The 26,115-nt window shown below is 40.5% G+C and overlaps 1 protein-coding gene and 1 non-coding gene across 3 annotated transcripts; both read right to left on the reverse strand.

The window, feature by feature from the left end:
- Window positions 1-269: 269 nt before the first annotated feature.
- Window positions 270-23,140, reverse strand: CRCP (CGRP receptor component). Of its 2 annotated transcripts, XM_002196486.6 has the most exons (6): window positions 22,966-23,130; window positions 20,376-20,412; window positions 18,960-19,058; window positions 16,746-16,840; window positions 8,922-8,979; window positions 270-1,634 (listed from the first exon to the last, which is right to left on the reverse strand). In XM_002196486.6, the coding sequence occupies exons 1-6, from the start codon at window positions 22,971-22,973 to the stop codon at window positions 1,491-1,493; spliced, it is 441 nt and encodes a 146-aa protein (XP_002196522.1). In that variant the 5' UTR covers window positions 22,974-23,130; the 3' UTR covers window positions 270-1,490. The 2 variants fall into 2 exon arrangements, with proteins under 2 accessions (XP_002196522.1, XP_030143736.3); XM_030287876.4 differs by lacking the exons at window positions 270-1,634; window positions 8,922-8,979 and adding an exon at window positions 15,847-15,988 and having other exon boundaries at window positions 22,966-23,140.
- A 39-nt stretch (window positions 23,141-23,179) lies between these two features.
- TRNAG-GCC (transfer RNA glycine (anticodon GCC)) lies at window positions 23,180-23,250 on the reverse strand. Its single transcript has one exon. It is a non-coding gene; the product is annotated as a tRNA-Gly (tRNA).
- Window positions 23,251-26,115: the final 2,865 nt, after the last annotated feature.

The raw sequence follows: 26,115 nt of genomic DNA on the forward strand, positions 1-26,115 counted from the left end.
TATGTTCAGAACAAATCTCAATAATTTCATTTTAGGAAAGGGCAGATCAAAATGTAAACACTTGCAGCCCAAGGCTGCAGGCTGTCAAACAACATCAGGGGCTGCTGTGAATAAAAATGTTGATTTTAATATTAATTGAGTGTCTTTCCATGCTATGATCCACTTATCTCTTGTTTTCTTTCCCTTTTGGAGAGAAAAATATACATTGATGCATCACAAACCCATCAAGGATTTTCCCCCTCCAACACTAAACAAATCCAGTCTAAATGTACCTTTAGTCTCCAGCTTTGGAAGGCATTTAATGCATGATAAATTAAGAGGCAACAAATACATTTTTCCAATAATTTTCTTTCCTCTCCAAACATCAAAGAAGCTTAAATACCATGGAAACGAATATGACAAATCCCCCAGACACTGGAATTTATCAGTCCCTTTCATACACTGCACAACTGAAGCTCAGAAAGCACAAATTCTCTGCATAAAAACACAGAATAAACCCATGACAGAGCTGAGGGGAAAAAAAAAGTCAGATATTGTGATTTGATCTCGTCTGTAAGTCACAAAACTCCCAGGATGTACTTAAAATTTTATTTCTATTTCCAGTACATCATAATAATTATAAACGAATGGTCTGCAGCCACAACTTAAACCAGTAGCTGGCTTTGTGTGGATATTCACACACAAATGATTTATTATAATCACAAAGGCTTTCAACATTGAATACTTGATCCTGAAATCCTTCATCAGACAAAAAGGCTCAGGAAATTCTGCTTCATCCAGGCCTGACTCTCATTTTTCCAAACCAGATCAAGAGCTCAGTGTTGCCTCATTTATTCCTCCATCACAGGAGTGCCTTGTCTGTGTAAATATTGCAATAAATGTTCAGAGGGCAAAGAGACACCTCAGTATTCTGCTGTTTGGGCACTCACAGCTTTGATTTCACAGCTTCACTCCCCCCAGCTCCCTGGTTTCAGTGCAATTTGCTGAATCTGGATCTCTTTTATTTAGAAGGGACTATCAGACATCCTTCAGTTGCCCTCCCACAGATCCTCTCAATTCCATGATGCCAAGATTTGGGAGTGCCTGGCCAGAACCCAAGGAGCTCCTGCACATCCCTGGCCATGTCCTGCTCTACAAACAGCTCCAAAATTGGCTTTGCACTGCTCTGGAAGCCACTTGGGCAACTGCAAAGAATTCTCATTGCAGCACTTCTGTGCTGATTCCGTGGGGAATGGAAAAATCCCAGAAGATGCTGAGCCCCAGCACTCCTCAGGCTGCTCCACTGCAAACCCTGGCACTGCCACCCCCGTTTATGACAAAACACCCAAACAATAGTGTCCTTTTTCCTGCTTCCTTATGAACAATTGGTTCCCTCATCACCTCCAAATCATAAAAATGTGAATATATTTTACAGTTATGTCCAGTACAGGATTGAACTGGTATGAAACTCAGACTAACAGCAGCTGGTTCTCTTCTGGAAGTGCTGCCTGCTATGCCTGGTCACCTTTGTCTTCTGTTGCCATTGCTGAGTCCCTCTGCTGTTCCTCTGGATCCCCTGGCAGGATGTTGGTGACTGTCTGCAGGAGGGACTCGATCTGCTCCTCTGTCAGCCTCTCCTCGCTTTCTTCCACCATCTGCAGGTCAAAAAAAACCCCATTGGCATCATCAAATCCACACTTCCTCCCTCAGGGAGAAGGACTCAGCTCAGCAGGGAAGACTTTGTCAAGACACAGCCTGAGCTCATCACAAAAGCATTTTACAAAGCAGAACTCTTGGAATATTTTGAAAAAAAAAAAAGGAAAGAACTCCATTGTTCACCACAACAATTGGCACTGTGTAATGAGATCCTGCTTTCCTTACAGCAAGGAAAACACCACCCTGGGAACAGCCAGGCTTATCCTAAAGCCTCTCTCAACCTCCACATCCTTGTCCTGAGCGAGGCTTTTCCTTTAGCTCAGATGCAGCCCCACCTTCCTGACCTTTTTTCCCAGTTTCTGTGTTTTCATGGAATACCCTGAGAGGGATTCCCTGGACCTTGGCATCTCATCCAGTACCTACAGGAAATAATCAGCCCATAAAAGAAACCACCTCATCCTACAGCAGCTGTACTCCACTGGAATTTGCTTGGATTGGGAGACTCCTGGATATAAAGACATTTAGAAGCTCTGAGCAACATCAAAAACACTGTCATGACTCAACTCCATGATTCCATGAGATTAATTAGGGACCTACTCCCACTGTGGAGCTGTGGCAGCTTTTATATCACTGCTACCAGTAAAACAACTGCCCTAATTTATAGGCAGCTGTTAAAAGGAAAAAAAAGCTTGTCAGAGGACTGGAAAAGCAAGTAAGAAGTCTTCAAACACAAATGAAACCAATTAGGACTGTGGGGTTTGAGTTTTCTTCTTTTTACAGCACGGCCTTGAAAATGGCCTTTGAAGAGGAGTGATTTATAGTAATGATGGTTGCAAGTCAATGCAGGTTTAATCAGCTCTAGCAGTAAACTGCCAGCTCTTCAGCTGCCTTCTGAAAAGCAGAGTGGGGCTTCAACTCATTTTTGTTTTTCTTCAGAGCCCTCTTTGCACAATCTGATCATCTTTCATCAGGATCATCCACAGATCTGCATACACACAGAAAATTCACTCCTCAGCAAAAGGCAGACACTGAGATTCCATTTGTTAATGACTTACTGGGGACTATCCCCATCAAAGCATGAAAATCCCTGTGGAGTGGCTTTCCAAGCTCAACAACTACTGTAGGACACTGGCTTGAACAGCAGCCCTGGCTCTGTTTCCCAGCAGCTGCTCCTCTGCACAGCCTGTGCTCACACACCCTCAAATCCTCCTGCCCTGGCTGGAGAGCTCCTGGCAGCTGATTCCTGCCAGCAATTCCCACAGGGAATCATCTCAGCACACCTTGGGGCATCAGCACCACACCAGGAAGTGTGCAAGTGGAAGATGTCCTGGAACTAAATGTTCTTTCAGGTCTCTCCCAGCCCAAATTATTCTGGGATGGTGATTCCATGATCCAATCTGCTCCACCCACTCCTTGGTGCCAGTGCTGCTGACAAATCACTCCTCTCAACATGACCTTTGTTGTTAAATCTCACAGAGGATTATCAGCCTGCCTTTCAGACTGGATTATGGGGTTTTTCATTAGTGTTACACTCAATTTTCAAGGTGGGGTGGGTGCTGGAGGAGCAGGAGCTGCACAAAGAACCAGCCCAAGTGCTTTGGACACCTGGATCACTCCAGGTAGGATGACTGAACCAATGTCTCCCAGATTTGTTACCATCCCTCCGAAAAACAGCACTTGTCCTTGTTTAGATTTGATTTATTGCATGACATAAAGTCCAACCCTCTTCCCATTTTTATTTTATCTATATCTCTATCTCCTCTCCCTTTTTTTCCCCTCCACTTTCTCCTTTGGGCGCTTGCTCTGACGAAATCAAAACTCAAACAAAAACCAGGGATTTCTGCTCAGCTCTTACCAACTCCTGATTTTAAGGCAGAACATGTGAATTCTAATCCCTGTTTTCCTCCCTGCTCCCCAGTGACTCCAGATGAGTAATGGAGTCTGTGTATCCCAACTCCCAGTATGAACAACCCCACTGATGTCATTTTTACTGGCGCAGCACGAGGCTGACAGGCTGCAGGGACAGACACAGCAGCTCTAGGGGTTGCTCTGGCAGCCCCAGAAATCCCAGCTGAGCACAAAGCTGATGAAAGAAAATCATCTTTGGTGTTTCAGATGCTCTGGTGCTCTAAGTGATGTCTCACTAAAATGTTGTGAAAAGCAATTTTAGAGATGCCCGACCCTGCACTGAAGAGGGGGTGGAGCTCCCAAATTCCCTTCTGCTGACAGATCCAGAGGGAAGTGGGAATTCCTTCAACTGCTGCAGCAAGATTCACCTCTTGGTGCCTTTCCAGCAGCTCCCAGGAATCACCAACAAACACAAATCAGCATTTAGCAGGATGGACAGACAGCTTCTTAGTCAAGTTGATGCTTCAGCCTTATTTTGTTGTGATATTATTTGAGATTTCAAAGGATCAAAAGCACAAACTGTGAAAATCAGTTTTTTTCACTCAGGAAGTGAAAAAACAGCCTGAGATGATTTATAGAAACATAAACAGTGAGGAAGCAGCAAAGCAACAAGCCAAAAGGAAAAATTCAAAAATTAAGCACAGACAGCACACAGATAAAGAGGCAAATGAAACTGTCCTAAAAGGAAACAGATCTCAGGGGGAACAGGAGGTCACTCATTCTACATTCAGCAGATGTTCTCACAGCCTTCTGATTTACAGCTGCAAGACAAAATACCTTTGATGCTGAGAGCACTAAGAAATATGGTGCTGAGAAGAGAAATGAGATGTAAGAAGCAGCCTAAGAGGCAAAGAACTCCAACTGGATTCAGGTATCTCCTTTTCCAGCAGCAATTTTACCTATGTTGGGAGAAAATCTCCAGCCAAAAGCCCAGCACTGGCTGCAACTGCTCAAGAGCCAGACTGAGCCCATAAGCAACCAGGAATGTAAAGTTTATAGCAAAGAAAACAAAAATGCAAATGTTTGAAGGGAGGGGATGAGCTCAGATGTTGATGTTGGCAGTGCCACCCAGCCCTAACGGGAACAGTTTCCCCTCTCAGAGGACGCCATGTGAAAACTTTGGGGTATTTCTGCCCAAAGTTGGGTATTTCTGGCCAGTGCTGCTGGCCTCAATATCTGGACATTTGGGTGAGGAGTAGAAGTGGGGAGTGTCACAGAAATGTAATTTCTGTTTTAAAAGCCCCCTGATGTCATAAATAATTCTCACTGCTGCTTTTCAGCATTCAAGGCTGTGATGCCCCAAAATAACGCCAGGGGTTTAGGAAAATTTGCTGCAGCACATCCATGTCATTCATAACCACACCCAGTGTGTGTTACCTGTGAAATGTGATTATTCACTCAGCTCAGAACTCACTAATAATTTCTATCTCACCCAAATTAGAGCAGTTTGTTACTCAATTTCCCCTGCAATATATTCATAAAGTCAGCATTGCTCCCATTTAGTTTCCACAATGCTCTACAGCTAATCAAAGAGGAAAACGTTATAAATTAATTGGCATCAAATTCTCCTAGCTCAAAGTAAAAGCAGCACGTTCCCCCTGCAGCTCAAATTTAATTCTCAGAAATTCACAGCCAGCCCATGAAAATAATCCCAGGGATTGAAGTGTTTATTCATAAATTAAGGTGTAAATCTATGTTCACAGTGCCACGGACAAATGGAAGCACAAAATCACTCAGGACTGTCTAAATTCCTTTGTTTTTACTCAGTGAAACAAGGACAAACATCCTTAATTCAAACCATACCTATCTTTTGTTCTTACCCAAATAAAAGCAGAATTTAAGAGGCTACATCCTCCTCCCTGTGCTGCTTTCAGTGCTAATGTTTACTTGGTTTAGTCTCCTGAGACATAACAATAAATCAAGAATGAAGAATAAATAAAGCCACACTGAAGGACCCCAAAAAATCCTGAAAGAAATGAGAAATTCTCTCAGCATTTGGTCAACAAACCTCAGCATCAAAGAACAACCTGTGGGTTAAAGGCTATTGCTTATTGGAATAATAAGCTAAGAATTAGATTTTAAAATAATCAGTAAAGTACAGTAATAAAGGAAATAGGGACTCTGATAATTTCCAAAGCAATCAAGCACATAAATTAACTCCAGTGGGGGAGGGAAATGTTTGATGAGAAAATCACAGTTATTTCCTCCTTTGAGCAGTGATTTGAAACTGCTCGGCACCACATCAATAGGAAAAAAACACGTTAAAAAAAGAAATAAATTAAAAGACTGAATGATTGAATTAATGTCCCTCAGAGATAATTAACTAAAGGCAAAATACACTGCTGAAAAAACAAACTGTTTAAACCCCCTTAAGATCTTTCATTTTTCAAAATATTTGTCATTATTATTTTTCAGTATAAAAGACAATGTGCCAGCCTGGTTATGCACATAAATACGAAATTCTCCAAGGTAGAAATAAATTTTTAAAAAGCACAAAAATTAAAATCTGCTTTTAAACTCAGAGAGAAAAAAATGGAGCAATTTGTTCCTTAAAAAAGATGATTCTTCATCTCCACCACTCTCATGGTGAGCTGAACATCCCTGAATTTTTATTTCCTCCTTTTGGGAATCACTGAGCCAGGACCAACATATGTTAAAGATTAAAATAGGAGGTCAAGATAGCTGCAATGTGTACAGTGTTTTACTCTGTGGGGTAAGAATTTGTATTTCATGCTCCTTTTGTTGTTGGAAAATAAATCCTGGCACAGAAGCTGGAAAAGGCAAAGATGGACAATGGCAGCAATTTATGCACTAAGGTTTGCAAAAGATCACAACAGAAATTTGCTTTTTAGCTGCAAAATAATTTTATCAAAATGGATTTATTGTTTGCATACAGCTAAAAATAAGGAATTTTTTAGAGGGAGAGTAAAATACTAAAAAGCTGGAAAGGCAAAAAGCAGCAATAATAAGAATGATAATGATAAATATCGTCTCCCATGAGCCTGCCAGGTAAATCAGACCCCATTCCATGGTCAGGCTGCACTGACTAAAAGTCTGAGACATCAAAACTGAGCAAGTGAGAGCCAGCTTGGACCAGGCTGGCATTTTGTTTAAAGCTTTCTGAAAAATAAGATTGATGTGCCCCCATTCCAGGAGCTGCTCAGAAGCTCTCCCCAGCATTTATTTCTGATTCAGGAGCAAGTTCAGTGAGGGGAGAATCAAGGCTCTTGATTCAGGATCAAGGCTCTCAATCTAAAATCAAATTTTAGAGCCAGAATTCACTTCTCAGCAGGTTGTGTCTCATCCAGCACTGCAGGGAATGGATTTTCCTGCAGGAACCTGTGCATGGGTGACCTCTGTGTGATTTTATACCCAGAAAAGGCAGATTTTGTGTGTTCAGTGACTGCTGCAGCCTCTGTCCTCATCAAAACCAGGATCCAAGCCAGCAATTGAACAGCAACATCATCTCCTTGCTTCTCCCAGCTCTGGATGTCAGGAGCACCAACCTGCAGCTCCCCAGCAGCCCCCGAGCTCCAAAGGCTTTGATGGAGGCACTTCCAACATGCTGCAGCTCTGGGGAGCACAGGGTTAACAAGGCAGGACACTCACACACTGCAGGGCTGATCTGGGGAAGGAAATGTGCCACAATGGAACAGCAGCAACTGCTCCCCAAAACTTCCAGGGGGATATAAACCCAGGCTAAGCCCCAATGCACAGATACGAAACTTCTCACAAGCTGCTTCTGACCACTGGAGAGGGCTTTGGATCAATGATGAACTGACAGCTCAAATCCTCTGGCTGTGCTCTCTGAGTTTCAACAACAAGTTTTATTTAACTTTGACACTACAGAACTTGGAATATCTAAAATAATGCTGCAGAAAGCTGACTTCTAATAGAAAGGCCCAAAATTCTTATTTTCTTCAAACATGACACAGGAGAAGACTAGTTTTAATATTTTATATATTATATGTTAATAATATATTATTTTTGTATTATATATTATTTATATGCTATTTATATATTATACATTATTTATTTAAATTTACTTTATATATTTATTTATAAAATATATAGTTATAGATTTATATATTATACATTATTTATAATATTATATATTATACATAATGATATTACATAATATTACATTAATATTACATAATATACATATTATGTATTTATTTATACAATATTTAGATTATGTTATGTTTATATAATATAAAATAAACATAACATGATATTTATATATTATATTAAGTATAATTTATTAATTATATTTATGTATTTATATATTTATTTAATAATTTATTTTATATTTATGATTATATCTAAATATATATTTATATGTTATTTTTAATATAATATTTTATGGGTAGGCAGGATATCAGTGAAGCAGGTGGGACAGGAGAGAAGAGACAGACAAAGCCATGCAGTTACCTGAGAGCCCCAAAAGATGACTGCATTTAAAGAAAGGAAGAAAAGCCTGCAGATGGCAATAAAATAAATAAGGTGTGAGACAGGCCCCAAATTTTGGTTTCTGATGGACTTAAAGCTCCTGTGCTTGGGCTGCTGCTGGACACTGATCTCAGGCCCAGAACTCAGCATTAATTCCTCAGCTGGAATCATTCTTCTGAGATGCCTTCAGCATTTTCATTCTGGTGACAGAAGAAAAATGGTCCTACTGGTCCCTCTTTAATCCTTCCCCTTTTTTTGCAGCAAAATATGATCCTGCTCCCCCTCAGCTTGGTTCCAGGGGAAGATTGCAAACAGATGTTCTTAATGCAAAAGATCTTTATTGAAATAATATCCTGATTGTAACAATCTCTTTATTACCACAGGGGTTTGTACCCCTGAGGAGATGTTTGAGAGAACAGAAGCATTTATTTCTATTTAGTGACAATCCCTCTTTAACAGCTGAATTATTCTTGGACTGTCAATGGGTACTTTCCATCAGAAAGTTTATACCCTTTTCTCATCCTGCATTACTGCTCATTTATTTTTAAAATTTTGGATTTTAGTGTGAAAAAAAAAAAAAAATTTAAACATGCCATTAAAACGACCAGGGAAGATGTAAAAAAACAAAGTATTCCATCAGAGAGCTGCACAGCAAAAATATTCCTATTTGGAATACTTTCATAAATCACCTTTAATGACTGCATTGGGTATTTTAAATGCACCACTAAAACAAACAGAGGTGGAAAATCTGTCTGAGAGGGCTCTGACAGGAAGCTGAGTGGATTTGAAGCCGTGGATGTAAAATGTGCATAAAATAAAGGGATACATTCAATCAGTGGCCCATGAGAAAGCAATTATTCAATTGATCTCCAAGGTTAAAGCTGCTTCCAGTTAAGCTTTGAACAGGCCCAGGCATTGTTACTCACCAGCTGGATCTCCACTGCACTCACAGGCCTGTGGTTCAGCAGCTGCAGCTTTTCTGCCCTGGTAAAAGCACAGTGGAAGAAAATCCACATTACTGGGTGGTTTGAGGATCCCCTCAATGCCTGCAGTGATGCAAACACATTCCTGATAACCCAGGGAAGAAATGTCACTGCCAGGAATGACCCTGGCTGGGTTTGCAGTGTGGCTGAAGGGCCAAAATTTGGGTATTTTAATGATTTGGGGACTTTCCTGTGTTCAGCCATGCTGCTGTTGGCAAGCAAGGTGGCAAGCAGGGACCCTCAGATCATTAGTGTGAAGGCATTAATTAACTGTTGCTTTGTTAAAGCTCTGCAGAAATGTTAAACAACTCACCAGACATCCAAAACTTCTGCCATGAACACACAACCACAAGGACAATTTTCATAGCTAAGGAGTTACAATCCCATCAAATGGCAGCAACTTTTTAAATTTAATCTTTTAGCTCATTTCAACCACAAAGTTCTAGCAGGGAATTACAGTTTGGAAAACTAAATCTTGGCATTTATTACCTTCTCCAAGGTTTGCATTTCTAAAAAGCACAAAACTAAAATCTGTTTTTCCATTCAGAGAGAAAAATGTGGAGCAATTTGTTCCTTAAAAAAGATGATGCTTCATATTCAGCATTAAATAAAGCTGAACCATTGTCATGGTGAGGTGAACATCCTGCACTTTTTATTATAGGGCATCTTTAAAGCACATTTAAATGGATTCTGGAGGGTTTAACACATATTTAAACTGATTCTTGGAGGGTTTTAAACATATTTAATATGCTTCTTGAGGGTTTTCCCCTGGGGGATTTTAGAAAGGAAACCTCACAGCTTTTAAGAGAACACAGATCACTCCATGTTTACGACCAACAATTTCCATGTGTCTGGAGATACCCCAGAGATATAATTTCATTTCAAAAGGCCTCTGTCACTGGCTGCTGGATGATCCAGCTAAAATGTCCATTTTCACCATCACTTTCAGCTTCAGAAGAAAAGCTTGTACATTTTCAATCCAGCATTTGTGAGATATTAACAATCCCTAACAGAAAGCTCCAGCAAAACCTTCTCTTTATTTATCATCAGTTTGCTTTGCTTTTGGAGAGCCAAAATATGTTTTCACTGGTGATGGGAAGCAGGGAATCCACCTCCTTTGTTTTCCATGTTAATGACTCAAACATATTTGGTGTTTCTAACAGGAGGCTGTAGAGAGCATGGCTGGATTTTGCTCTGAACTCAGAGCACTTAACAGGCAGAAAGATGAGGTGTTTATAACTGCTGCTATCTACAACAGTCATAAAAAACAGGAATAAACCCCCAATAATGACAGGAGGTGAGCACTCAAATCCTTTACATGGAAAGCAGGTGATTTAAGGAATCAATCAGAGATAAAACTCACTTGTGTAAAAGCAAAGCTAAAGGCAGCACTGCCATGCAGAGCTGGGGAAAGTATATCAAATAATACCTTTATTCTATAAAAATGTGGCCAATTCAGCTGGATTTTTGAAAGATTTTTCCTCCAGAGCTGGGAATTCTCTGCTTTGGTGCCTGATGGAGGCAGAGCTGGTGCTTTCAGTGCTCTCTGCTTTGCTCCCTGGCTAAGCAAATATTGGTGCTTCAGTTTCCAGAGCTCTCTAAGAGCTCCTGTGAGGATCCTCCTTGTAAAAACCTCCTTCCTCCTCCTCCTCCTCCAGCCCTACTTACAGGGACAGACTGTGATGAATTCATATTTTACCCAAATTTCTCTCACATGATACTTCAGAGCCTTCTCCAACAACTCTTTCTTCTCTTCTGCAGCAAGAAACATCCCAATCCTCCAGCTCCACCACACAAAGCACATTATCTTTTATTCACTCATCTTCTTCTTTTCAAAGTAATATCCTTGAAAGATAAACTCCAGAGTCAAAGAAAGAGGATCAAATGGCAAAAGCCATTTTATGCCTGAGCTGAAGAATGCAAACCTGATTTACTCAGAGCTATTTTCAAGCAGGTAGAGCTGTGTTTATCGCAGGAAAATTACTGGCACAGCAGCAAGCAGAAATAAATTAACATCAATTACACATCATGACTAAAACAATCAATTAGTGCAACTGCTGATGTTTCCTGAAGAAACAGAGGGCAGAACAAAAAAAAGGTCACCTCTCCAAGAGTTTTTGCTTATAAGCCATGAACAGCACTCCAACTCATTAGGGATAGACAGAAATTTTACAGTCAGGCCAAACAGATCCTAAAAGCATCATTTCAGGGTATTTGCAGTTTTTATAAATGTGTGCAGAAGAATGAGGGAGAACTTGCAGTGATGAGCACATTCAGATGTGTAATCTGAAGGGTTTCATGGCTGGTTTTCATCAGCAAAGCTCCCTACTGGAAAATGATGCAAAACAACACAAAGGAACAAGCAGCAGGGTTGGAAAAAAAACCAAAAAAAACCAAAAACAAACCCAAAAGCTGCATAAATGCCATATTTCATCTAGAACTGCTTGTGCAGCATAAGCACTAATTAACACCCCGACATAACGATCCTTAGACATGGTAATAGATAATTATGAGAGAAGCAATGAAACAAATACTCCCAAAATGTCTCTAAATTGTATTTAGTAGGGAACTGGATTGCTCAGCCCTCAGCAGCAGCAGAAGGCAGAGGTTTGAGTTGGAGCTCAGTACCCACTACACCTTTTCAACACTGATCCCAAAACCTGGCTGCTGGGACCAGGCTCTGGGTCTGATCCCAAAAAATGACTGCTGGGGACAGGCTCTCTGTGCATCTGGAACTTCCTGACAGCACACACACAAATTAAAACCTGAATAACCACAATTTCATCAGAGATTAGATTTAAGTAAGGCAACCACCATGTGTTAGGAACAGCCCTGACTACAGTGTTTGGCTTGGGCACAGACCTAAGCCTGAATTTAGTTCATGCTTCATTAAATCTAAAAAGTAAAGTTAATTTTTCCATCTCCCATGAATTCATCTTTACGCTTCCTACAGCACTCATGGCACGCTGGTGTTTGTTAAATAAAAAGGGGAACTGTCTCATTCATCCAAACAGAAGGTGAAGAACATTTTCAGCTTCACTGCCCGCAAAATTCAGCATCTGCATTTTCCCTGCTCTGCCTGGATTTTAGTACCCGTTTGGAACAGGAAAGCTGCTCACTCAAGAGGAGAATCCATACAAAAGATGAGTGACAGAGAAAGCAATTTTCTCACATAAAAGCAAGATCCCACTAATCAGAGTTAATGGGCCATGCTGCAGAGCTGTGCAGGACCTGCCTGCTGAGAAATCCCAACATGGCAATTCCTGCTGTGGGGCTGAGCCTCAGCCCACATCCTGCAGCTCTGGGGCTCAGCTGCAGCCAGGAGCAGCTTTTCCAGGATGGAAAAATGCTCTGGAGTGGGTTTGGGGACACACACAAAGCTCAGGCTTCAGGGGACAAAAGCCTATGCAGTTATGGGGAGGAAAGAAGGTCTGAGGTCTGTGTGAGGGGAGAGTGCTGGAGGAGGTGAAGATGTTGAGTTCCAACCTAAAAATCCTAAAAAAACATTTCTACAGGACAAAAACCACCTCTGAGTCATGTTCAAGATCACAGACAGAACAGACAGCGCATTCCTACATTGGTGCATCCATTCTAAAAAATAATACAAATACTTGCATGCTCTTGTGGAAATTCAGACAAAATGCATCATTTTCTGTTAGCACTAAACAAACTTTTGCAGTTTATATTTTAACCAAAATCTCCCCCTTTTTAATCTGCTGAACTTCCAGAGTGTTTTTCCAGCAAGAGGTCTGGGTAAGGCGAGAACAGTGCCAAGATCCAGCACAGAGAGATAAAAAAACCCTTCAAACATCTGTGCCTGAGCAGAAGCAAATTTATCCTCGGGAATGGATGTTTGAGGGTTACTAAGAAAACCATGAAGTAACAGCTGGACACACAACCAGGGGTTTGATTCCTGCTGGAAACATAAATCCCATGGTCCTGAATCAGCCATGGCAACTTTTAATGCCTGAGCCCTGAGCACGGGGTCTGGCTAAGGGAGGATTTCCCCAAAATGGGAAATCACAGCCCCAGTGGGTGCTGTGATTCTTCATGAGGATTCCCACTGGAAAAGCTGAGAATAATCTTCTTAAAGTCTCTTAAATGATGCTCTTGTTCAATGAGCATGATGCTGACTTGCTGTTGAATATTCATTTTGTAAGCTCTGGAGGAGACAAAAATTGCAAAGCAAATCCCTCAAACTTTAATATTGCAGAGGTTTGTATCTGTTGTAGGTTTTGGCAGTCATGAGGGAAAATATCTTCTAAAAGTACTAAAGATTTTCAGCTCAACACTTCCTCGACTGTGTTGATTTAAAGACAAAAAGGGCAATGTTCCTGACCAGTTTTTTTTAATTATAACAATATGCAGTGATTGGAAATTTGGTTATCCCAGAATTAGATGCAAGATAGGCTATCAGTGGCAGGAAGAAGCACAAGTAGAGCCAGTTTTCATTGAGACATAATTACAGAGTTCCAGTTTAATAAATGTTCTTTTCATACAATGAAATTCACTATACCTTAAAAATATGAAGCCATTCCAGCACTAAGACTGGAAAATGAGCTGCTAGTGGCAAATTCTACTTCCAAGTACAACATGGCTCACTGAACTGGAGCTTCAGCCAAAGCCTGAGGCCTCAACAAGGTAATAATAAAATTCATTATGTGGGTTCAGAGTTTCAGTTTTTAAAAAATCTCAGTTCTACAGTTTGAATTTTACCAAAGTAATGATTAAAAACTATGGGAAAAACTGTTTTACCACACCTTAACTATATCAGTGAAATATCTGGCTTTAAATTTGCCCCATTTAGCAAGGCAGCTTTCTGAAATGACTCTGGAATATTTGTTTGCACGCGTTGGTGTTTATTTTTAAAATCTGCCATTTAGGAAGCGATTTTTTGTGTCTGTAACACTAATGAGACAAGTCAATCACAAAATGCATGCTGGTCTGTTAACCTGGTTTTTTGAATAGCAAAAATCAGTGATAACAGAAGGATTTGAGGTGATTTTCCAGGAACTGCAGAATTTGCCAGAATTATGTTACCAGTTCTCTCACTGGAGCAAATACATCACATGCAGCCTGACATCCTGCAGGGCTGTGGAAGGAAAAATAAGAATTCCTTTGATTCAAAGCTCTGCTGTGCCTCAGTTGCTGCTGTTTCCCTGGCTGCTCTCTCTTCCCAGCTGGGGATTCTCCCATCCACGAGCACAGCCTAGTGCTGAGGGCAGCAATCACAGCCTGAGCAGGGAATGGCACAGCCCAAGGCAGGGCTGCAAATCCTGGTCTCCAAAGTCCTGGTATTAGCAAATAGGCTGAGCCTAATTAATAGCATAAACACGCTGCTTAATTGCTTCCCCTCTGATTAGAGGTGAAGTCACGACAGGAATGTAAAGGGCAGGGAAGCAGTCTGGGGTGATGGGGTGTTGCTGACCCTTTAACCAGACTGAATTGTCTGAGGACAGACCCCAATTAACACAAATTAATCTCATCAGCCACTGCAGAGAGCTGTTAGCAGCACAGACAGTGTCTGAGAAGCTCACCCCACATTTTGGGGTGCCTTGCCCAGAAAGGAAGCAGCAAAGGGAGTCTGGAGCTCATTAATCTTGGTGGGAGGAAAGGTCATTACAGGGATCACCCAAGCAAGGTCCTGGAAGAGCAAACACTGCAGGCCTTTCCTCTCCAAGGGAAGGAAGCTCTCTGGCACACAGCAGGAATGAAATCCCTAAACACCACCTCCATCCCACAGAATGGAAACCATCAAAGCCTTTTTATTTAACAAGAGAAGCAGTGTTGAAATGACCTTGGTTAGGAACCAAAGGGTATTTCCAAATTGCCTTGGAGGTACACTGCTTTAAGTGGTTTAACATAAAGTGCCCTAAAGAGTAATTGCACCCCTTGTGCTCCTTGTGGTTTGGGGTGAAGGGGCCACCAGGTGGGCCCTGACAATGGAAAAGATGGAAAAGATCATAAAAAAAGAAGTGCCAGCATCACACAAAACAATTCTGGGTTTTATTCTGTAAAGGATTTGGCAGAGGTGGGAAGTGCTTTACCAGATAAAAGTTGTACAGGATGCTCACAAAAAAAAAATCTGAATTCTCACAGAGTAAATTTGTCACCTACACCACTGGCTGGCTCTTCACTCTCATCTTGCTGCCACCATTCACAATAAATGATTTAGGAATAATTCCCTTGCTTCAGGAAAAGGACACACAGGATGATACCCAACCCCAAAGGCACCTCGGAGCATCCATAAAAAATTGAACACTCCAAAAGCTCATTTAAAGTTTGTAACTATTCCAACCTTTCCAGCTCACTGAACAAGCAGCTGTGTGAAGGTGAATATTTGAGTAGATTTTCTACAAAAGTGCTCAGCACTGTGGGAGACAGAAAATCTGTAGCTGGAAGTTTCTCTTTTATAACTTAAATTGTTTAGTATTTCACCCTTGGAGATCCCATCCAGGAGAGCAGTTGCAATGAAGGTACCTAAAGTGATAACAGGAAGAGTTAACTCCCAGGTCCTGGTCAAATTCTACCTGAAAGAAGTTTAGAAATGAGCTTTAAATAAAAATAAACACTTTGATTTTTAGTGGGAGTTTTACACCAACATCATTTAGTTTGTTTTACTCTGCTGGTTCTTCCTAAACTGCTGCCCTGCACTGACAGCAAAGCTTATTTCTCTTCAAAAAGAGCTTTTTTGCATTACCAGAAGGGAATGATGCTCACTACTACTCAAGAAATGTTTGCTGCCAATTTTAAGACCTCTCAGTGCCATATTACCACTTCTTTACACCTCTGGTATTTTTATTGCAGAGTATTTTCTCCATGCTTCAGTACCTCCAGAAAATAATTAGGATACATCAATGAATATCTTGCTGGATAAATTGAGCTACAGGAGGGTTAAACACTGATTTACTGACCTGGCAAAGAAAGCACTGCAAGCACAATTCCAGGCCAGAATTCCCAAGGAGCAGCATCCCTTTGTGCAGAGCTGCTGCTGTGCTGGATGTGCCTGTCTGTAGAGAGGGGGCAGTGAAACTCTAACTAAAAGCTGCCAATCTGCTTTCCCTGCTCTGGACAGCCTAAAAACCTGCCCTGCAGCACTCCAGGGCTCTCACTGTGCAGTCTGTGGCACAGCCAAATGAATGAAAAGCCTCTTTCCCAGAGGATGAACTCCTTGGGAGTCCTCCCAGCAGGGAATAAAAACACACTCAAGTATCTGAAAAACTCCTTCCCTGAAGTGGAATTATTTAGAAGCAGCTAAATATGGGTTTTTTCTGCTTTAGAAGTCAGAAGTGATCAGAGCTATCCAAAAAAGTGGCCAGCTGATCCCATTTCTATTTACATCAGGCTTCACTGCCACTCTGCAGAGCTCCAAGAGGATTATGTGCCTCAAGAACAGGCACTCACAGAGGGGAAAAAAGCCCTTGGAGTCTTAGAACTGCAAAGGAAATTTTTCTTTTCCAGGCAGAACTTCCCAAAATAACAACTGGATGTTCAGCTTCACAGGAAACTGCTGGGGGAGGAGGGAGGTTGGTTGATAGAATATTTAAATAACTGAAATGTAGATCTCAGAGATCCTGGACGAAAAGCACATAAAGAGAAGATGGAAATACTCAGCCATGAGTTAAGGAAAAGATGTCTGGCTCAGCACTTAAATAATGGCAGAAAATACTTAAAATCCATTAATCAGATCATCACACTGTCCACAGGGATCAGTTTTTCAGCAGTAATTGAGTTTTTACTCCTGTTCAAATGCACAGCTTCACTTACTTGGTTAATTTATGGTCTTTCATTGCTACCAGGAACTCCCTGACAATCTCAGGACTCTGGTACCTGCAGGGTGTTTTTGAAATGTACTTCAGTGTCTGCAAGGGACAGAAAGAAAAGATGTATTATTTAATACATATTTAACACTTGCTTAATAACCTATTTAATTACTTACTAGTTAATTAGTATTTAATGACTTAATACTTGTTTTACTAGTTGTGTATGGAACAAGTACTCTGAAAAGTCTCGAGAAAAACTGGAAAATCAATTCAGGTTTGGAAATCAACTTTGTCTGTGCTGTTCAAAGCACAAACATGCAAATTGAAGAATACAGGAAAGGACTGAGTTTTAGCTCTGCCTGCTAAAAAAACACTCTTGCTGTTTGTGAGATATTTGCTACCTTGTTTGGTTTTTGTCTTTCAAAAGCACAAAGGAAAGTTGAATTAATCGTTCAACCCAAGTTTTCATGTGCTTTGTGCCAGGAATATTCCCACTGCCAGCCCAGAAATCCCTGTTTAAGATCTCTAATCTATCCTTGTTTTTATCCTTCACCTGCATTTTTGGCAATTTAAAGTTTATAGAAGCAGATTACGTGGCTTGTTATGAAATCTACAAGGATATTTTGCTATTAAAAATTAATTGACACAATTAAGCTTTGATCAATTTTTTCCATGTAACACCTACTAACCTTAACTTTGACAGCAAATGTTACATTTATTTGCTTTATTTACAATAACAACATTGAGCAGGTGGATAAAGGAATTACATTACACAAAGTAATCTGAACCGAGTAAATAACCCCACCAAAATTCCAGTTCACAGCTGACTTTTCACTGGAAATGACTTAAAATCTTCCTAAATATTTATTGTTGCTTGAATTAAACCCCAAAATAAAGAGTTAGAAATAATTATAAGGTTTTTTTTTTTCCTTTCTTTAAGCCATGACATTTCCAGATAAAATGAAGCTGTTATTCACCAGTGATTGAAATGAAATTATTATATTGTCATGTAATGTAATTATTTCACAAGAGTAATTTCTCTTCCAGTTTCACCTTTTTTTGACAATTTCAAATCAATGAAAAAGCCAAAAGTACAGAAAAACAAAGCTCCTTTCTTGGAGTCTGTAGGGAGCTCGTGAAGAAATCCAAAGACAATCCTACAGAATCAAATTATGCTTTTATTTCAGTCAAGCATAGAAAACACATCCAGAATTGACACCAGCTACACCCCCAAACACTCTATAGGTATTTAACACATAGAATAACACAGCAATTCAAGATTTCAGGTGCATCCTGATAAAATTTACTTACAGGATCTTCCTCAGCTGTTTCCCAGAGGTGCAGGAAGAGACTGTCAGTCTCCATGAAGATTTAATTCCCATTTTTGGTAAGCCCCTACTTTGTTGAATGCAAGGCTTAGGAATGACAACCTCTGTACCTTTTTCAAACAAAGCCAGAACTAAAACAAAACCAAAGCCTAGGCCAGATCTTATCCAGATGAGTCGTGTCAGGGCTCAACAGAATTACTCATGCAAGCAAAGGCAAAGTGCTTTCAGCTGCCTGTCAGTTATGGTGCTGCTCATGCAATTCTCCAGCACACACACAATGGGTCTCACTGCAAGGCTCTGGGAAGTTGCTAATTTATTTTAAATGTTGGTATTTGTATTATTAGATTTTTGAATTCTTTCCCTACAAGGATGAAATGTTTATTCCCCAGCTGGCATCCAATTGATGTTATCTGTATGTGGGGTTTAGCTGTTCTTTGGATCAAAAATCAATTTAGATTATCTGTTTTGGCTGGGAATTATTGATTTAATTCTGTTAATAAAAAAGTACCATGTAATCTGTGCCTCAGCTTTGAAATCATCATCTTAATTATCACATTAGGTAATATCACAAATTCATCAGATGATAGCGAGCTCTGCCCTGTGTCTTAAAAGGATGGAATTTTTACAATTAAAAAAATCCTAACAAACCTTAACAGTTGAAAACCAGGAGGTTTGAAATGTTGAAATTCTTTTATAGATTTTAAGAACAGCAGCTGCCTAACTTTGCCCTGACAACACCCTTACAACCACAGAAAAGTGGCAGATAAAACATTTTATTATGGTTTGAATTAGGGGAACTTTGATACCAGATTATTAATACACAACCCCCAAGGGTGTGAATTTTTGCAGCTTGAGCTAAATGATAAATGGATTTTCCCAGTGCTGCTCACCTCATACATGATTGTGTTCAGATTCTGCTGCCCAGAGCTTTGCTTGGTTTTGCCACTCTCTTTACGCTGCTGCTTAAGATCAGTAAGTAACTGGTACACCTAAAGATAAAAAATAAAGTCATTTAGAGCATCTGAGAGCATTTTACCTAAAAATATTACAGCAGGAAATCATAAATGAACAGGAAATTCCTATCAGCCAAACAACAAAAAATGTGTGGTTGTTCTGGTGGATGGACCAACAACTGGAATGAGTTTGGCCCCAGAGTGATGAATAAGGATGTAAATTGTTTTTTAAAAGCTATGACTATTTTGAACAGATGAATGGAACTTTTTCAGATGTTTTGCTTCAGCCTTTGCAGTACACCCAGAGTCCATATCCAGAGCAAAGCAACAGAGCACTTCTCACTGTTCATCCCCTCATTTTTACCTGGCTTCACTCAAGATCCAGCCTGGAGAATTAGAAACTGACAGGTCCAGAGAAATAAGAAACCAAACATTTCCAGACAGTGAGAAATAGAATATCATCAGCTACAAACCCTCAATTTCTTCATGCCTCTATGGAAAAGGAGCACCTGCAATGCTGAAATCAAACCCAGGCTGTGAACTTGGACAGCAAACACAAAAGGACAACAAAAGCTCACAGGGATGTGCAGGGATGGAACTTTGTGTGCAAAGCATCACCTGGATCTACAGAACATTGGCTTTGCAGTGGAACTGCCACTGGGGAGAGGAGCAACTGGAAAGGGGTCAGTAGCTGGAGGGAATCAGTACTTTTAAAAATCATATTTGCCTTTTTTTTTCACATGATTTCAACAGCCAAGCACTGAACATCAGTTTGGGTGATAGGGTATCATCTGTTTCTCAGAGGAAATTTAGGAGAGTTCTTTGCAGGTGCCTCATTAACACTCATCAGGTGCCTGCTCTGCTGTTTGCAGACAGATGCAGCTCAGGATAAAACACTTCAACACTCATTTCAGAACAGAATGAAATAGCTGCAATAAAAAGCAGCTTCAGCAATACAGTAACACAGACAAAACCATTTGGGTTATTAAAACTGTTCCAAAAAAAAATTAATCATCAAAGCAAAAATATTTCCATTAGCTGGCTTAAATTAAACCAACAAGGACATGACATTTCTTTCTATCCCCCTTAAAATGAGAGAGAAAAATACTCACTTCAGAAAAATCTCAAGACCAAACAAACACTACAGTACCTGTTACTAGCAAAACCATCCCCAAATCTTCTTTAAAAATAAGATTTTTTTTTTTCTTGAAAACAAACCAAAGTCCAAGGAAGAGTAAATCCCCTGCAGGTTTCGCTGATTGCTACTGCCAGGTTTCAGCTTCCAAAGATTATGCAAGAGACTGATGACAGCTTGAAATTGCTGCTTTAAAAGCAGAATGAAGGCAAACTTACCTCAAAGTTACTCAGCAATGCAGCATTTGCATCTTTTCTAAAAGGAAAAAAAAAAAAAATTAATTATGTTCCAAATGAAATTGTTGGAAGCTTTTCTTTGCCCACAGACACTAAAAGAACTTAAAAAAAAAAAAAAAGCTCCAAGACATCTTATTTTGGTGATTCTACAGTTGCCATCACTGGAAAATATTTACCATGCTGTCAGTAAAATTAGGTCATAAATATTGAGTATATTTTGCACAGTTTGCCCCAAAAATCATAACACACTTGTACAACACGTTCCTTTCACTCAGTCACCCAATTTCACACACTCAAACCACATTGCTTTGCTTCTTCCTTAGAAAAAATGCCTTGGATTTTATTCAAATAAAGAATGATGCGAAAAAGAATTCAGATTACAAGCACTGTTTTCATTATCAGTCAAGAGCACCCTGAGTATTTTAGTACCAAGGACACGTATGTGTGTATAGACACAAAGAGAGCTTTAATTTTTTGTGTTGTACTGAGTGAAAAAAACACCAGTTTATTATTGCATTTCCTCTTTATTTATTCTTCCATCTTTATGTGCCTGCTCCCATATTAGAAGGGCAAGGCTGAATTTCCCATTTTCCACTCCCTCAGTCCCCATTAAGCAAGAATCCTTATCCAAGGCTGGCAGAGGCAAGCACATCGCGCCTTTATTCCTCCTGGATATTGTAAATTTCAATATTTAAAGTAAAAAGAGGGAGAAAAACTGCCCCAGAACATCCTCTACTCCCTGAACAACACATTCTGCTGAGCAGTCAGTAGCCACAACAACAGAAAGTTTCCATACAAAAGGGAAAAAAGGCCTTTCTCAGGTCTGTGCAGGGCAGCTTAGGAAAAAGCAAAATAAAACCAACAAAAAAAGGTACAATGTGTTGTTAAGCACCGAGAATGGCCTGAATAGAACTGTCACGTTCATCACTTTCAAATGGTAAATGCATCCACAAACTTCCACAGGTTCTAGCATTGTTTTTAAATGAAAAGGACCTCCTGAAATACGCTGAGATGAACTTCAACTTCCATTTCGCTGACCCGAGTGAAACTTCAGCAAGTGAGCTCAGGCACGCATTAGTTTTTCATTCATGTTTTACAAACCATATATAGCTTTTGTTGGGAGGTAAATGCAAGTCTTCAGAATGTTTGCATTCAGCCGGGCCCTACAGAAATCCCCACGGATCAAAGACATTCTATAGGGAGAATTACATATGGAATTCTTCGGCTGAGAGAGGATGAAATAAATACATGGCCACGCAAATGAGGCTGAGGAATCAAAGGTTAAGAATGAAATTATTTAAGACAACTGCTTTTCCTTTTTCATTCCAATCTGCTTTGCCATTCAGAAATTAATTTTTTTCTTTTTTCACTTCAACGGCTCTGAAATACCGACATTATAAATTGATCAGCATTTGCAATAGAAATGAAACTTCCTTCTGTCCTGACTCACAGCTACCAATTTTACAGTCAGGAAACAAGGAAATCTGAGTAATGGATTCTAATGTGTATTTTTAAGCAGTCAGCTAAACACTGCTTAATTTTTATGTGATTAAGACTTAAGCAGAAAGGTGAAAATTTTCATGGTAACAGCAAAAATATAAACACTTTTTAGAGTCTTTAAATAGCTCATATTTGCCCAAATTTTAGCCTAAACCAAAATATTTTTGAGTAGGGCTGAATATATCAGGTAGAAAGGTCAGAAGGAGGAAGACTTCATTTACTTCCTCATTTTGGGACCCCTCCCCATGAAAGGGACACCGACCCATTTCAAGGAACAAACTACGCATGCTGAATGGCTTTTGAAATTATTAGCATAGGAAGTGAGGAATGGGATGTACCAAAATGATGAATATGTGTTTGTATTTTGGGTATTCAATATGGATAAAAGGGCGCTGTAATCACTTGGAAGCTATGGTGTGTACCTGGGAGCTACCCCACAATAAACACACACTTTCTAACTTTAAACTGTTAGAGAGTTTTTTCCATCACAGTTGGATATTGATACTAGATCAATATCTGTATTTTTTTAATAAATCATACAGATGTGCCCACACACACCCCACGCCCATAGAGGTGCAGCCACACGGAGATTTTCTCCACACAAAACCCACTGAGGTGCCCCACAGCCCCACTGTGCTCTCCCCTCACGTCCTTCCTTACAGCTCCATCTTGTCCTCCCCTGTGCTCCCCCTCAGGCCCTTCCTTACAGCTCCATCTTGTCCTCCCCTGTGCTCCCCCTCAGGCCTTATAGCTCCATCTTGTCCTCCCCTGTGCTCCCCCTCAGGCCTTACAGCTCCATCTTATCCTCCCCCTGTGCTCCCCCTCAGAACTTCCTTATAGCTCCATCTTGTCCTCCCCTGTGCTCCCCCTCAGGCCCTTCCTTATAGCTCCATCTTATCCTCCCCCTGTGCTCCCCCTCAGAACTTTCTTATAGCTCCATCTTGTCCTCCCCCTGTGCTCCCCCTCAGAACTTTCTTATAGCTCCATCTTGTCCTCCCCCTGTGCTCCCCCTCAGAACTTTCTTATAGCTCCATCTTGTCCTCCCCTGTGCTCCCCCTCAGGCCTTTCTTACACCTCCATCTTGTCCTCCCCGCCGCGGCTCCCCGAGGATCCTCCCGCTCCTCCCGGGCAGCCGCAGCCCGGCGGGGCACGGCGGGGGAGCAGCCGGCCGAGGCCCCGTGATGCTGAAGGAGGATTTGGCGGCCGAGACGGAAGCGGAAGAGGAAGGAGAAATAAGGAACTTAAAAAAAAAAAAAATTAAAAAAAAAAAACCGGAAAAGATCAGCTGCATTGGCCGGGAATCGAACCCGGGCCTCCCGCGTGGCAGGCGAGAATTCTACCACTGAACCACCAATGCCGGCGATAGAAGTAAGCTTTTTATCACGACTTTTGTGCATATATCAGTCAGAAAATTGTGCTGTTTGTCTCCAAAATTACTCAAATTGGCTATTAGCCGCTATTAACTGTGACAAAGGCAAAACAGCATCGCGAAAATATTTTCTAACCAAATCTTTAGCCATGTGCAGCAGGTCTGAAGTGGTTGTGTAATGCTCCTGTTGTTTTTCAATGCACCCGTACATGCATCCATGGAATTCATCAGCACCGTGCCTTCCCCAGCTGTCACTGTGACTCTTTCTGTGCTGTTAAATTTTCCAAGAGCCTTTTTCATCCTCAGTAAAACCAGGTTCGCTTCAATGAGTGCAAACAGCTAAAAATCATAATGGAAATTGCAAGGAAAATTACCTTAATTTTGATATTATCTCTCAGAGAAAATTTTATATGCAGATACAGCACCTCTAACTCCCTAAGGAGTGTCATACTGATATATTTGCTTCCTTACAGCTGGGATTTAAGAGCCTTTTAGGGATTTAGGGAACTGAATGGGTCAGCCTTGTGCCCACAACCTCTGCCTTGCAATTCCAGCACAAAACCCACCAGACACTGTTTTCTCCATGACCAAACCAGACAAAATTAAGGTTTTTCCTCTCCTTGGGGTGTTGCAAATCCTAAACCAATTTTGAGTAACACGAGCAAACTGTGGTGCTTTAGGAACAGTTCCCAATTTTCCAGAAATTTCCATCACCAAATATAAAAGTGCTGGACAAAATTTAAAAGCCAACTGCAAAGGCTTTTCAGCCCTTTTAATTTGAAAAAGCCTAAAAAAAGTTTTGGTGGGCACTCAATCACACACAGATAGAAATTTATTTATACTTCAAAATAATTTATTGTGGAGTCCTGTGGAATAAAAAAAGAGCCAGGAGAGAGGTCTGAGAGCTGCTGGTGTGACTCAGAGCACAGGATGTGATGGATTTTCATGTCAGGATTAACTGGCCTTGTAAGTTGGCCAAAACTGGCACAGCAAAAGCCCTGTGGCTGCTCTGCCATGTCCCAAACCCTCCACGTGCAGCTGCCTGAAAGAAGGGAAAAGACAGCAGGTTTCATGTGAAAATACTGTATTTCCAGACAATCAAATTTCAGGGTTTCATTCCAGAAATCTGTTAATCCTTGTCTGTCTCTCACCACTCTCTGCAGCTAAAGGTTCAGAACCTTCAGCACAATTGTCTTAATTCTCCCTTACATCTCTTTACATCTCTCCCCTAGCAGCAAAGTATTGTATTTATTTCCACAACTGCCCCAAAATTTCACTTTCCTGACATGTTTTTTCCACCTTTTCCTCAAAATTTCACTTTCCTGACACATTTTTTCTTCCCTTTCCCCAAAATTTCACTTTCCTGACATATTTTTCCACCTTTTCCCCAAAATTTCACTTTCCTGACAGGTTTTTTCCATCCCTTCCACAAAATTTCACTTTCCTGACATGTTTTTCCACCCTTTCCCCAAAATTTCACTTTCCTGACATGTTTTTTCCACCCTTTTCCCAAAATTTCAGTTCCCTGACACATTTTTCCAATCAGTGCTGCTTTTTACAACCCACCTGGGGATGAAGGAACACGACACCTCTTCCAACAGCTTTTTTTTTTTCCCTAATAGAGACTTCCTAAACATTTCCCAGTGGAGACAGGAAGCCTGCTAGGCTGTAAATACAAATATGGCTCAGCTCCATCTCCACTGCCACCATCAAAGGGAATATCAAGAGAGAACCAACGGGGCAGGGGTGAGGTGAGAAGGTCACTTTGGTTTTAATTGCTGCTCTTTAGGCGTTTAGTGATGCTACACCATCCATAGGGAATGCAGACATGGGTTTTTTCCAAATGTGCTTAGCATGTCAACATTTTAACATTGTGATTGTTACCAGCAAGGCTTGGGCAGAGAGGGGCCTCAGTATTAACTGTTGAAAGCAGGGGGCCCAGGACTTGCTATTGACAGCAGATCTGCAGGGTATTTGTGTTCTTTGTCATGAAAGATGTTTACTGTGTTCAGCATTTCCCTCAGCACTCTATGGTTTCTATTTTTTCTTTTTTTTTTTTTTCCACTTTTTTTTTTTTTTTTTTTGCCTTTTACATTGAAAAATGAGTTAAAAACAAATTTAGGGGGTTTTTGAACAAAAATATGTCAGCAGGGCTCTGTGTCAGCCGAGCTGACAGTGCATTTGCATGGCACATTCAGCCCATGGAGCTGTTTTCTTTCTCCAAAGCAAAAGAAAGCTAAAAAAAATAATGTTTTTTAAAGAAGGTGCACTGTAGCTGTTTCTGCCATCCTTTTCCTTCACAGTGCTGTTGTGAAAAGTGGATTTCCAGAGTTACCAAAGCTCCTTTGGAGCTGCATTCCCTCAGCATTGCACTCTTCCAGCAAAAAAGTGAAATAGTAGAGAGACTGATGGATTACAGAAGTACAAATAAAGTTCAGATATTCGAGAACATTCACATATATTTAATTAAACTTCTCTGTTCTGCAGAATTGGCAATTTACTCTCCAGTACTTATTTTCGCCTTGAAAAGGGTGGAGCTGGGAATATTGATGTAGGAATGATTTGCCATCCCCTGTGCCAGAAAGGAAAATAAGAGGGAGACTTTTCCTTCAGAACCTCCCCAGTATTAACTGTGGGATGGGGATTTTGAAGTTAATCTTTCTGTTTCAAATAAATCACTGAGGGCAGTGATGGGAAGTGGAGAGACATCCAAAACAGAGCAAATGGAGAAGACAGTAATGAGAATGCACTTCAATTTGCATTAGAAAGTATATTTTGCATTGCTATTTTACTGTTTTCCTCTCAAAAAAAGTTCAACTCTCCAACTCTAAGCATCCTTAAGAAATTCTATTT

This window comes from Taeniopygia guttata, chromosome 19 (genome assembly GCF_048771995.1).
Source record: "Taeniopygia guttata chromosome 19, bTaeGut7.mat, whole genome shotgun sequence".
Taxonomy (NCBI): Eukaryota; Metazoa; Chordata; class Aves; order Passeriformes; family Estrildidae; genus Taeniopygia; species Taeniopygia guttata.